At 39.7% G+C, this 12,354-nt stretch overlaps 1 protein-coding gene across 7 annotated transcripts in view; it reads right to left on the reverse strand.

The window, feature by feature from the left end:
• The window catches only part of ST7 (suppression of tumorigenicity 7), a 254,701-nt gene that overhangs the window by 106,440 nt on the left and 135,907 nt on the right, over nucleotides 1-12,354 (reverse strand). For all 7 annotated transcript variants that reach the window (XM_060156804.1, XM_060156802.1, XM_060156803.1 and 4 more), the window contains exon 3: nucleotides 3,599-3,758. In XM_060156804.1, coding sequence (XP_060012787.1) covers nucleotides 3,599-3,758 — 160 coding nt within the window. The remainder of the gene's footprint in view (nucleotides 1-3,598; nucleotides 3,759-12,354) is intronic.

Below are 12,354 nucleotides of genomic sequence, written 5' to 3' on the forward strand. Positions count from 1 at the left end.
GATGGAACACTCTGCACTTTTGTAAATATCTTGAAGAAGGTGAACACTGCAAACCTTTGTCTTTATGACATCTTATTTGAGAACAGGGCAAATTATCAGACAGATTTTCCCATGAACCCAAATTCAGAATGTTACTGGACCCTGAGAATCCCTTCCCTTAAGACAGGGAGAAGTTGGACAATTTTAAATCCTTGTGCATCATCAGTTCATAAGTTAAGCTGAATTAAGAAATGGCAGCAGGAAACATGATGACATGGAAAATATATCAGCAGGGTTTATAAGAAACTGTATATTTGTGAGAAAAATAGCAGTTTAGCTCCCAAATAAATCGAGATAAGTGAAATGTTCATAAATGTTAACCTAAACCAGACAATCTGAAATTTGGCTAGATTAAGAAGCTGTGGGACTTCCCTGGTGTTCCAGTGGCTGAGAATCCGTCTTGCAATGCAGGGGATGCTGGTTCCATCCCTGGTCAGGGAACTAAGATTCCCACATGCTGCGGGACAACTAAGCCTGCGCACCACAACTAGAGAGCCCGTGAACCACAACTACAGAGCCCACGTGACACAGCTACAGAGGCCAAGAGCTCTGGAGCCCGCGCGACACAACTAGAGAGGAGCCCGTGCACCGCAACAAAAAATCCCACATGCCGCAAATAAGACCTGACACAGCAAGGAAATAAATAAATATTTTTTTTAAAAAGAAGCTGTATAATTAACTACATTTCTCTTCTGGCCCACAGATAAAGATCAATGCAAGTTTTGAGAGGGTCTGCACTCAGGCCAATTTGCACAAATCCAAATGTTAAACAATATATGAATAGTCTCCTGTAACAATTACAACTTTCTCCCTTCCCATTTCTCCACCCCAAATTATTCTTAGGTAGGCCAGGTCTTTCAGCTTTTAATCAAAACAAATGATTCTTTAAAGAAAGAGCTACACTATGAGTTTTCATATAGTCCAATGTTTATAACTAGTATTTTCTGTCTGTTTTTAAATTTTTCAAATAAGAAATGCCATTTAACTGCCTTTGCAAATGTCCATGGGACTTGGTTAGCTACGTTTTATTTCACGTAAGATTCAGCAAAGAGCTGTCTTATGATGCTTCTTTTATTAAGGCAATAGTCATTTTATCATTATTAAGGCAATATAAATTTTAAAACAAATTCCTCTATTTTAAGAAAATGTATTGATTACCCTCAGCTTTGGACCTTCTTTTTCCTTTATACTTAGCTGAAACTAGACTATGAAATAGAAAGTGATTAAGGGTAGAGATAAACAGAGACAATGTACTTTTATAGCATTTTTCTTATTCAAAAATAAAAATCACCACAAGAAAAGAGAAGTGGGAAATGGTATTAATCCCATGGTACCTGGCACTTCCATACCAACACACATGCTTGTTGAGCTGAGTTAGCCAAATATTAGAAACCCAGATGTCAAGGAGAAGTAGGCAGATTGAGCCCTAAATATACTTGGACAAGATAATTTCCATTTTCCTAAATCTAATTATTTGAACACTGGTATGAGATCAGATCATAAATGCTGTATCTGTTACAGGAAATGAATGGAAATACTGCATGCATAGTAGTAGACATTCAGCAAATACTAGTGAAATTGAATTAATAATAATATGCAAAAGCTTAGTCTTAGCAGGGTAAAAACTCAGTACAAATAAAATTGGGAAGTTCCATGATCATCATTGTCGAATGTATTTTTATAAAGGACTGAGATTCTCCCTTTAAAAACTGCTGTACCGGCACTAAGAATAGCATCAAGATTTATATAATGCATAAGGCTTATTCAAGGCATCCACAGAGAGTCAGCAAAGTAACAGCAACAATAAGGAGGGTATGAACTCTTCGTCGCATTAAGGAATGATGTTAAATTGGGCAGAGCGAGAATTTTAATGAAAATAAAAATGTACTCACAATAAAAAATGTCCTTAAATGAGGTTGCTTTCTGTTTTCAATCTGTTAGTTTTCTACAATGTTCTGTGACATACAAAGACTGTAGTAAGTCAGATCAGACAAGAGCACATTTAATCTGTAGGGTCTTCCAACATATGCAAAGTGAGGCAATTATCCATAGTGACAATGACTGAATGATCAAGATTCCTCATTAGAATAATATGCCACGTGTTAGAGTACCTGGTTGAAGTAATATTTCACTTTGCTCAGATCTCTTTCTGTTTCTTCCACAAAGCAGATGAGTTTATAAAGTCCCAGACAATTTTGTTACCTGAGTGGCACCATCTCTCACATGTGTACCCTTTAGAATGAAATAAATGTGTACTCAGAGGTGCCCACTACCACTCATGGCCGGCTGGCAAAGGTTCTATTATATTAAAAGAGCATTGAATCAACATCAGGAATAAAATATATATACAATGCTCCTTGATGCCTATCACCTGGCTAGACAGTTATGAAATATGAACTGAGTTATTCTAGGGAGGAAAGAAAAAAGATCTAACTTAGTTCTTTAATCTCTCCCTCTTCATCCTTCAAGTCTCAGAAGTGATACCCTCTCCTTCAAGAAGCAAACTTCTTCCCCCAGTTTGGATCGGGAAGCCCTCCCTTATACTCCAAAGTATTGCATGTTTCCCTCATATAATCAGAGCACTTAACACTCTGTCTCCCTTCAGTAGACACAAGAGTTCAATGGGGACAAGGACTTCGACATTTTTTAAAATCATAATATTCATAAGAACCTGTATAAGGCCAAGTCCATGTTAGAGAGTTAGGAAATGTTTACTGAGGTGATGAAGAGACCAAGCTAGGAAATTATATTCGTCCCTCTTCTTTCATGAGTAGAGAAATTACAGGCCATGTATGCCCTCATTCATTCATTCACTGAGTTTCAGTGATATAGTAGACACTATGCAAAATACTAGAGATATTACAGTAAAGCAGTAAGCTTAAAAATTTCAGTACAATTTAATAAATGTTGCTAAAGGTAAAAATATATGAGTCAACAAAGGTGGAGAAATATTATACAGCCTATCAGAGAGGGCTTCCCAGGAGGTCACATTTGAGTTGGGTTGTGAAAGATGAGCAAGCACGGAGGAGGGAAGACAGACTTCTGGGCAGAGGGTCATGAGAAAACATGGCCCGTTCAAGAAATGACAGAAACCAAGGTTGGCAAGATAGAAGCAGCTTATGCTGTGCTAAGTAATCTGGAATCTGGGCTTTATCTTTAGTGGAATGGGAACCAACCAAGACTTTTAAGCAGAGGAGTGATGTTATCAGATCTAGTTAGACATAAGGTTCTACAATTAGCATGGAAGAGAATGGACACATTTAATGAAGTTTGAGTGACTAAGGACAAGGAGGTGGAGACTCAGGTGGGAACCACTGACCTAAATGATCATTAGCTAAATCAAATGGAAGAGAAAGTAAAATTAAACAAGATGAACATTTCCTTTCCCTGGGATGCTTATACTCTACTTCTCTTGTAGAAGTTGTCAAATTCTTGGGAAAATAAATCGTACTTTTCTTTGAAGTCTAATCTTTAAATAACAACATTCTTATTGTCTTATAGTCATAATAATTTAGTAAGAGTAAGTAAATAATGTTGCAGACTGAAGGACTTTCCATACCTGAGACGCTTTGCCTGTTGGAATCTGAGTCCCCATTACTGGAGTTAGAATTGTTGGAGGAGTTGTTGTCAACCCCTCCCAGAAGGGGGCGCAAGTGGCTTACTGAGACTTGTTCAATGAATGATGTTCCATATTTGCGAAAATACCACCATTCAAATATCTAGAACAGAAAGATAATAAGCGTGATTAGGGTCCTTGTTACCAGCTATGATTTTGTACATGCCCATAACTGTGTTGCACTTACTAATTATACCCACCTTAAACACTGGTTTAAACATTTTTATTCCAAAAAAATGGTTCATTTCTAAAAATTAAGAAGTTTGATAAAAGTAAATACCAATTACATTTTAACTTCTCAATGCTGTTTTGTCCACTTAATACTGGTTTTTAAGGAAAATTTATAGCTACAATTCTGGTGAAAGAACATTGTTAAGAGCTGCTCATTATCTTCCTCCAAATTTACATAATATTCTGATAATAAAATCACCATAGCTAAAAAACAATTCCAGAAATGAATACCAACAAGCCAGTTTTAGAAGTATGGCTTATGAAATATTCCAATTCTTGGCATCTTATATGCTGATAAAGTCGTAACTGCATACATTTTTAAGATAGTAAAATTCTGTTTTAAAAAAAGCATCTCCCTAGAGAAATCCGGCTTTACAGAAAGAATAAAAGCCATCCTATTTCATGTATCGAGGGCACCCAACTGCTGAGAGATTCAGTAGCATCCCACCTGCCGAGTGTGCTTTGTAAATGCTAGCATCTGTTGTACACCATTAATGTTTCCTAGCTCACAAGCTTGCCAGTTGTTATGTGCTGTTTGCAAGGAAGAAAAGAAATAACTTTCATTAATAGAAGGAAAGAAGCATCGAAGCTCACATGACTAGACTGAAACCAGGGCTCCTGAGCATGGGGAAAGCCAGCCACCTCCCCCAATCTTTTTACCCGCCCCTACCCCCAAACCCCCTCTGAGCACTTTCCCACCACTGTTTGAAGTTGCTCTCCCCACATCCTTTCCTTGGCTTCCCTGATTTGAGATTCGTTCCTTAAGCAGTCACAAATCACTACACAGAAGAAATTTAAGAATCAACTATATCCCAGAGTCTCCTAGGATAACTATACTATATTTTTGTAATATAATATAGAATGTGGAAATAACATAGACTTAATTACCTTTATCCTTACTTATTTCATAAAAACAAGATTTTGTTATCTTCTGTGGAATGGACTTTGGGCTATCATTTAAAAATTGATATTTTGCTCTACCAAAAATTTCTTTAAAAGGACAGAAAGACCATCTACAAATGACCAGAAGGAACTGTTAATCAAGCCAAATGTTTGCAATCCTATAACAGGAAAACTTGATTTAACTCCAAGGGGTTATTCCTTTTGACTATATGAATTTTCACATGTTAAAACATTTAAGTAATTTGACTGAGAAGACAGGGAGAATACAATATGAAAGCTAAGAACGGATAGGACCAGTCTGTAACATCTGGAATGCTAGGAATAAAAGATCTTGCTTGAAGAAAGCAGAAAGTTCAAGAATGGCAAATTTACTGACCATGGATCTAGAAGGGAATTTGTAACCTCAAGTGAGTTATTTAATCTATTTTAACATCAGTTTTTTCAACTGTAAAGTGGAAATCATATTTGTTATTTACCCTTGAGGGTCCTCAATTTCACACTCATGTAAAACATCTAGATTCAAACCCCATGTAAAAGACCTAGTTCAGTGCCTTCTGCATAGTTGGTTCCCAAAAGCAATAGCAAAGCTATCATTTATTACATCGATGCTGTACATAGTCAGCACACCTCACATACTGCTGTGGTGCATCCCTCTTCTTGCTGGTCTACAGTTCAGGATAGTACAGCATCTTGTTACTAAATGGTTGGCTGAGAGCCGTGGTAATCATTGTGAAAAAGGAGACAGCTCACCATTTGGTCCTGACCACCCAAAACAGATTCATGGCTTTGCCTTTATTAGAAGAGATGCAAGGCTCCAAAGGACCCAGAACAATGGTCACAGAACTGGCAATGGCTCTCAAACACTTGTGGGGTAGAGTTTTCTTTGCCCCAAGTCTTTACTCTGCTTTCTATTTTATGCTGTTAAGGCATCTGCCAGGCCTTCATTCATTCATTTACACAGCACTAAATGCTCCAATCCAGGCATGGGCTGTGCTCCAGGGCCACAGAACACAGATGTAGCCCCTGCTACTACCAGTGCATGCCACAGACCCACAATGCCTCTCACGAGTTGCTCCCATTCACCCCCCCCCCACAAAAAAAACCACTTTGGGACTCTTTCAGATCTCAGTTTCTCTAGCAGAATCGGAGAACGTCAGCACTAAAAGGGACCCTAAAGGACCCTGAACAGTTTCATTTAGAGATGAGGAATGAGGGCTACATGTCAAGGTGTGGTGACCTGACCAGAGTCACATAGCTAATGAAGTAGCTATTCAGCCTGAAGCCCCAGCTCTTGAGCCACTAATCTTACTAGGGCCCTAAAACAAGACATCTTTTTATAACTCTCTTGCTCATTTAAACAGACAGATGTAGCCTATCGCTTCCCTTTTAAAATCTTCACTTTCAAATGCCCTCCAACTCCACTGTCTCTTTTTGCTTTCTTAGCTATCAAAACTAATCCAGAAGTAGTCTATCAAATGGGACTGGATAATACATCCTAAGGTATAAATGATTCATATTAATGGGGTATTTGCATTATAACAGGAGACAGACCTTCCACCCAGTATTTCTAATGCAAAAATAACAGACCTCAGTAAAGACTGGGTTATTCATGCAGCTGCTTGGGAGGCAAAGGAGGGTCTTCTCAAGCCTGACCTATCAGAGCAGTGGATGGCTTCTTTCCTAACACAGTCCTTTATACTAGTGTCCACAATGCCCTGGGGCTGACACTCTAATATGAATTAAATGAACAACTACTAAAACGAAGTAAGAATGGACTTGAAGCCTTCTTAAACTTCAAACCAAATCTTCTAATCTGGGGTCTTAGCATAATAATCTGTCCCATATCCTGAAACATGACAGGATTTGGGCCAGAACCTCACAGTATTTTTAAAGAGCTGCACAGATCCAAATGGGCAGATGGTGTTATTTAACACGCACATATTTGGTGTCACTTTGAATTATTCTCCCTGGTGCATAACCTACAGTGTAAACAGCAAAGCTCTCATAAACAAATTTAGATTTTAAAACTAGCCCTTAGACATGCTAGTAGCTTAATGGAGTTGCCACAGTGGAACAAAACAGTTTTTAATCTGACAAATAACCATAAAATTAAAACATAAATTTACACATTTCACAGTTTTTAAAAGTGTAATCTCTCTACCCCAAGAATTATACAGATCAAGTAAGATGAGAACTAAAAAGCATCAAGTAGGTTTGTCATTCAGGAAGTCAACAATGACCCTACCATCTAGCTAAAAGGTAAAGGCCCTAAAATATTTCATAATAGCTGAGTTGTACGTCTTGGTTGGTACTCTTGATTCTCTGGGGCTCAGTTGCCTAATGTGTAAAATAAGGTCACTCAGTTAATGTTGAATGGGTGGATGGATGGATGGATGGATGGATGGATGGATGGATGGATGGAAGGATGGATGGTTTAAAGACTGAATGGATAGATGGCTAAAAGGTTGAACGGATGGATGATAAGGGCTGGCCTGGTGATTTAATGGGATACTGTTTAAAACCAATGAAAGGTTTTGTGTACATTTTGTTTGTTATAAAAAAAAGAGAGACCTACACCTATTTGTGGAAGAGGAAAGAATCTAGTAGAAAGAGAGAAACCGAAGTGCAAAAGCGTACAAATGACCAAGAGACATGACACCAGGAGCCCAGGAAGAACATTTACCCTGCCTTAAAAAGGTACCTTACCATTTCTTGCTCTAAAGGTGAAAGGGAAGCAGGAATGAACAGAAGAATACATTCTATTTTGGAAAGTAGGGTGTGAGATGAGCTGTTTTACAGGTAAGAAGGCAACAAATGAATAAAATCTAGATGACACTGATCTCAGTGGAGATGCAGGTAAGGGTTATTATCTGAGAATAAAGGAAGCAGGGATGGAATTGGGAATGTGAGGGTCAAAGAAATGGTTTGGATCTATACCTTGCAGGACAGAAAGGCCATACACTATACTCAGGACCCAGATCATACTTAAAACAAAGATTCATTTGTCAAGAACCCAGTTACCTAGGCCTCGTAACCCTCTCCATTACTATATGACAGAAGCAGAGGGGATGATCAAGGAGCAATGGGGCTGTGGGCTGGGAGTGGAGATCCAGGTTTGCAGCTGGCCTAAGGGTGTAAATTTATCTCATCTTCACCTGCAGGGAAGGAACAAAAATCTGGCAAAGGGTTAACAAATAAGGCGCTTCCATCTGTCTAACAGACCTAAAAGCTGAATCTTTCATAAAGATGCCTAGATTCTTCCTATCCAACAAGACCTCCCCTTCTTAAATTGCATGTTCTATATATAAAACACTTCTCTCTCCTGTATCCTATAACATACTCAAAAATGCTTCAAGATTTCCACATAGCAGCACCATTGTAACTCCACAATGTAATTCCATTAAACCCATGGGAAACACAAAGGTGTCACAGCCTGAAACTGGCTATGTGTTTCCCAAGGATTAAAGTAGATGATGATATCACAGGATAGATACAGCAATGGTGGAGACTGAAAAGGAAATACGAAACTCTGGCAGTCTACTCCCAAATAGACTGCCAAATTGACACCTGCTCTAAGTCTTGAAATATTATCTAGTGGTAAACAGTTTTTTGACAAGAGGGGATCTTCTAGGCTTGAAGATAAACCAAGGCAAATGGCATGGGTTATAGTAATATCCATAACATTTTTAGTTTCCTGTTAGAATTTGCAAGTATACCCTTTCCTCCATACCACTGACCCTTTCAAAGTCCCTTGCAATTCCGCATGACAGAACTTCCTCCCTCCCTCCCTCCCCCTTCCTTCCTTCCCTTTTTTTCTCTCTCCTTCTTTCTTTCTTTCTTTCCTTTCTTTCTTTCTTTCTCTTTCTTTCTTTCCTTTTCTTCCTTCCTTCCTTTCTTTCTTTTTCTTTCTTTCCTTCCTTCCTTTCTTTCTTTCTTTTCCTTTCTTTCTTTCTTTCTCTCCCCCACCCCTCTCTCTCTGCCCCTCCCACCCCTTTCTTTCCTCCTGGCTCCTGCCTGTTTTGTTTAGGAATACCGAAGAGCTATAGAGTGGGTCTTGGCCTCCTGCCGCCTTGGGCCCAGCCAATCACCCCTCAGTCATCTGTTCCCCTAAGTAGTTCAGGGGGGCTGTGTAAAGAACTGCTCTTCATGTCCTTCCACCCCCTTTCCTGGCCACCTATTGCCAAGGCTTTAAGAAAAGAGAGGAGACAGAGAAGTGAGATTCTCTTCAAGGTCAACAGCCAGTGATCCATGCCCACCTCAGTGTCTGCGTGTTCACAGGATGAGATTTTCCACTGTAGCGTTAATGACTATGGCCTGGACAGGAGGGCCACTCTCCTGGGGTGAAGTCATGGGGACCACTGACAAGTGGGAAATGCCAGCCTGTGCCATGGCGCCCCAAGCTCTGTCAGCTCCTCCTGGGTGGCAGCTTTCCTCTAGGCCCTTGCCCTAGAGATTCTGAGTCAGTTGGTCTGGGGTGGTACTCAGAATCCATCACTTTAAACAAGCTCCCCAGATAATTCTGATACAGTCAGTTAATTCATTCACTCACTGGATCTGTGTGCATTCAACAAATATTTCTTAAGAGTCGACCCAAACATTATACAGTTGAACACAAAAACACAGATATGTTCCCAGCCTTTGTGAAGCTTCCATCACAGAGACGATAAGACCATAAATGTCACAAATGAAATTATAAATTGTGTTAAGTGATGGTCCATGTTCTAGACTGACCAAATCTGACCTAATCCATGGCTGATTGGAAAAAGAAAAAATGTTCCCTCCAGAGACATTTGTAGTCTCCCTCCCTCCCCCTTTCCTTTCTCTTTCTTTCTTTTTCTTTTCCTTCTCTCTTTATCTACCTGACCCATTTCTACGGGTTTGTTCAAAGGAATACATCAACCACTAGACAATGCTGCTACCCATCTTCCTAGTCAACATGTTTATGAGAGGCAGAACGATGCTGGGACAAAGCAGTGGAAATTTAAATTCGAGCCTTCCCTGTACCTTACCTAGCAAGGTGGCCTAGGCAAGTCATACGCTTTCTGGGTGCCTGTTCCTTAGGTCTTTGCTGGCTTAAACTGGATGGCTTCTGAGGGTTCCTTCCTCCAGCCCTGCAACTGCATGATTTTCGGGTCAAGTGGAGGTCAAGTTCTTTAGATGAATGAAAAAGAGTTGAAAGGAGCCACAACAATCTTCTAGTCCCACTCCCTTACTTTTGAACAGGAGGGGATAGAGGGCATGGTCAGACAGACCCAAATGCAAATCTCACCATCTGTCTGCTATATATTCTTGGGCAATTTATTTAAATTTTGTGTCTGTTTATACTCAGAGCATAGAGGCATTGGTTATATCAACCACTTAGAATTTAGAATTTCAATGAAATCAGAATTAGAATTCACTTAGAATTAAATGAAATAATACATTCAAAGTGCTCAGAACAGTACCTGGCATAGAGTGGAAACACAATAAAAGGGCCTTTCATTACAACTGATTCCTATCTAATTGTCATCTCTTCTACTGCTTTTCTGAAAACAATTGTTTTACACCTAATCCCTGAATTAATTCTTTTATTTACTATTTTAATTTTCTTTTTTCTTTTTTTTTAAAATTTATTTATTTTATTTTTGTCTGCATTGGGTCTTTGTTGCTGCGTTTGGGCTTCCTCTAGTTGCGGCGAGCGGGGGCTACTCTTCCTTGTGGTGCGCAGGCTTCTCATTGTGGTGGCTCCTCTTGTGGAGCACGGACTCTAGGCGCGCGGGCTTCAGTAGTTGTGGCTCGCGGCTTCTAGAGTGCAGGCTCAGTAGTTGTGGTGTATGGGCTTAGTTGCTCCGTGGCATGTGGGATCTTCCTGGACCAGGGCTTGAACCCGTGTTCCCTGAATTGGCAGGCGGATTCTTAACCACTGCACCACCAGGGAATCCCTAATTTTCTATTTTTATTCTTGATTCTCATTTTTAAAAATATTACTTTGGCTGCCTTTTCCCATATCTCTGTATTTAACATGCATGTGTAACACGTAGGTGTCGGAGCATGTCTATACACATGTTAATGGGGACACAGGGATCTAAGTATAAATGTCAATACAGCAGCATTTTCTCCATTCTACCAACATTTTGAGAAAATTAAGGGGAGCGTTTTCTCCACATATCCACCTTACCATTCTCAAGAGCAAAAACAAAACTCAGAAATTTTTTCCACTGAAGTTTATTTCCACAGAAATAAACATTTAGCCCACAGAGGCTACATCAAGCAGACTGGGCATGTCCTTCCCACAGCAGATAAAAGACTAAATTGGTGGGTTTGGACTGTGACAACAGGTGCAGTTCCTGTGGCTGGAACTGGGCTGAGATGAGAAAGCTTGTGCCAAGTGGCCAGACGGGGCAGCAGGAAGTTAAGCAAGGGAAGGAGGTGCCTGGAGGGGATATGGGCCCAGGAACCGTAAGGGAAGAATGACAAGTAGGTGGCATAACAAACTCATTGCTGGCTTTCAACTTGTGAAATTAAGAACTAGCAGTGATATCTAGTAAAATACACACTTCTGAGTCCTCACTTATTTTTAAACATGTTAGTGTAAGAGCAGCATTTGCCAAACACATTTTATTTCTATGTACGTTTGTTCAGTTAACTGATGTTTCCTTCATAGGGGAAATAGCAGGGGGGGGTTTTGTTTGTTTGTGTTTACCTCTCTTCGCCTAAGACATCACATTGCATGATCATTTCAGTCTCCAGCATAGAAATACTGAGGTCCCCAAACAAATTCCTCAGGGCCAGCCCTGCACTTTCAGTATTCACCGCCTGGCTCCCTTGACATTGCTTAGGGGAGAGTAGTTAGGTAATTATCTCTCTGATGCCAGGAAACAAGCCACTAAGCAGTTCTATGCACACAGCTATTCTGCAAAGCACCTGACTCTTGACCTCAATGCTGTCTCTCCATGAAATGCACTTGGCAGAAAAGAACAGTGGCTGAAGAGAAAGCTCAGCCCTGGGTGCATTTCAAGGGCTAGCAAAGCTGAGTCCCCAAGGGCTGGATACCACCAGTGTCAACAATCTCTAAAGCAGGAGCCTAAAGCTATCAAGAGCTATTCCCACATGGTAGTGACTTTGTCTTCAGTACAGACCAAGAATTTTTTTTAATATATTATTATTTTTTAAATTTTTATTGGAGTATAGTTGATTTAAAGTGTTGTGTTTAAGTGAGAGAGTGACATGGACATATATAAACTACCAAACGTAAAATAGATAGCTAGTGGGAAGCAGCCGCATAGCACAGGTAGATCAGCTCGGTGCTCTGTGACCACCTAGAGGGGTGGGATAGGGAGGGTGGGAGGGAGGGAGACACAAGAGGGAAGAGATATGGGAACATGTGTATATGTATAACTGATTCACTTTGTTATAAAGCAGAAACTAACACACCATTGCAAAGCAATTATACTCCAATAAAGATGTTAAAAAAAAATAATAAATAAAAATTTTTTAAAAAATAAAATGAAGTGTGTTAGTTTCTGCTGTACAGCAAAGTGAATCAGTTATACATATATATATATCCACTTTTTTATTTTTTAATT

The sequence above is a fragment of the Lagenorhynchus albirostris genome, chromosome 8 (genome assembly GCF_949774975.1).
Source record: "Lagenorhynchus albirostris chromosome 8, mLagAlb1.1, whole genome shotgun sequence".
In the NCBI taxonomy this organism is placed as follows: domain Eukaryota; kingdom Metazoa; phylum Chordata; class Mammalia; order Artiodactyla; family Delphinidae; genus Lagenorhynchus; species Lagenorhynchus albirostris.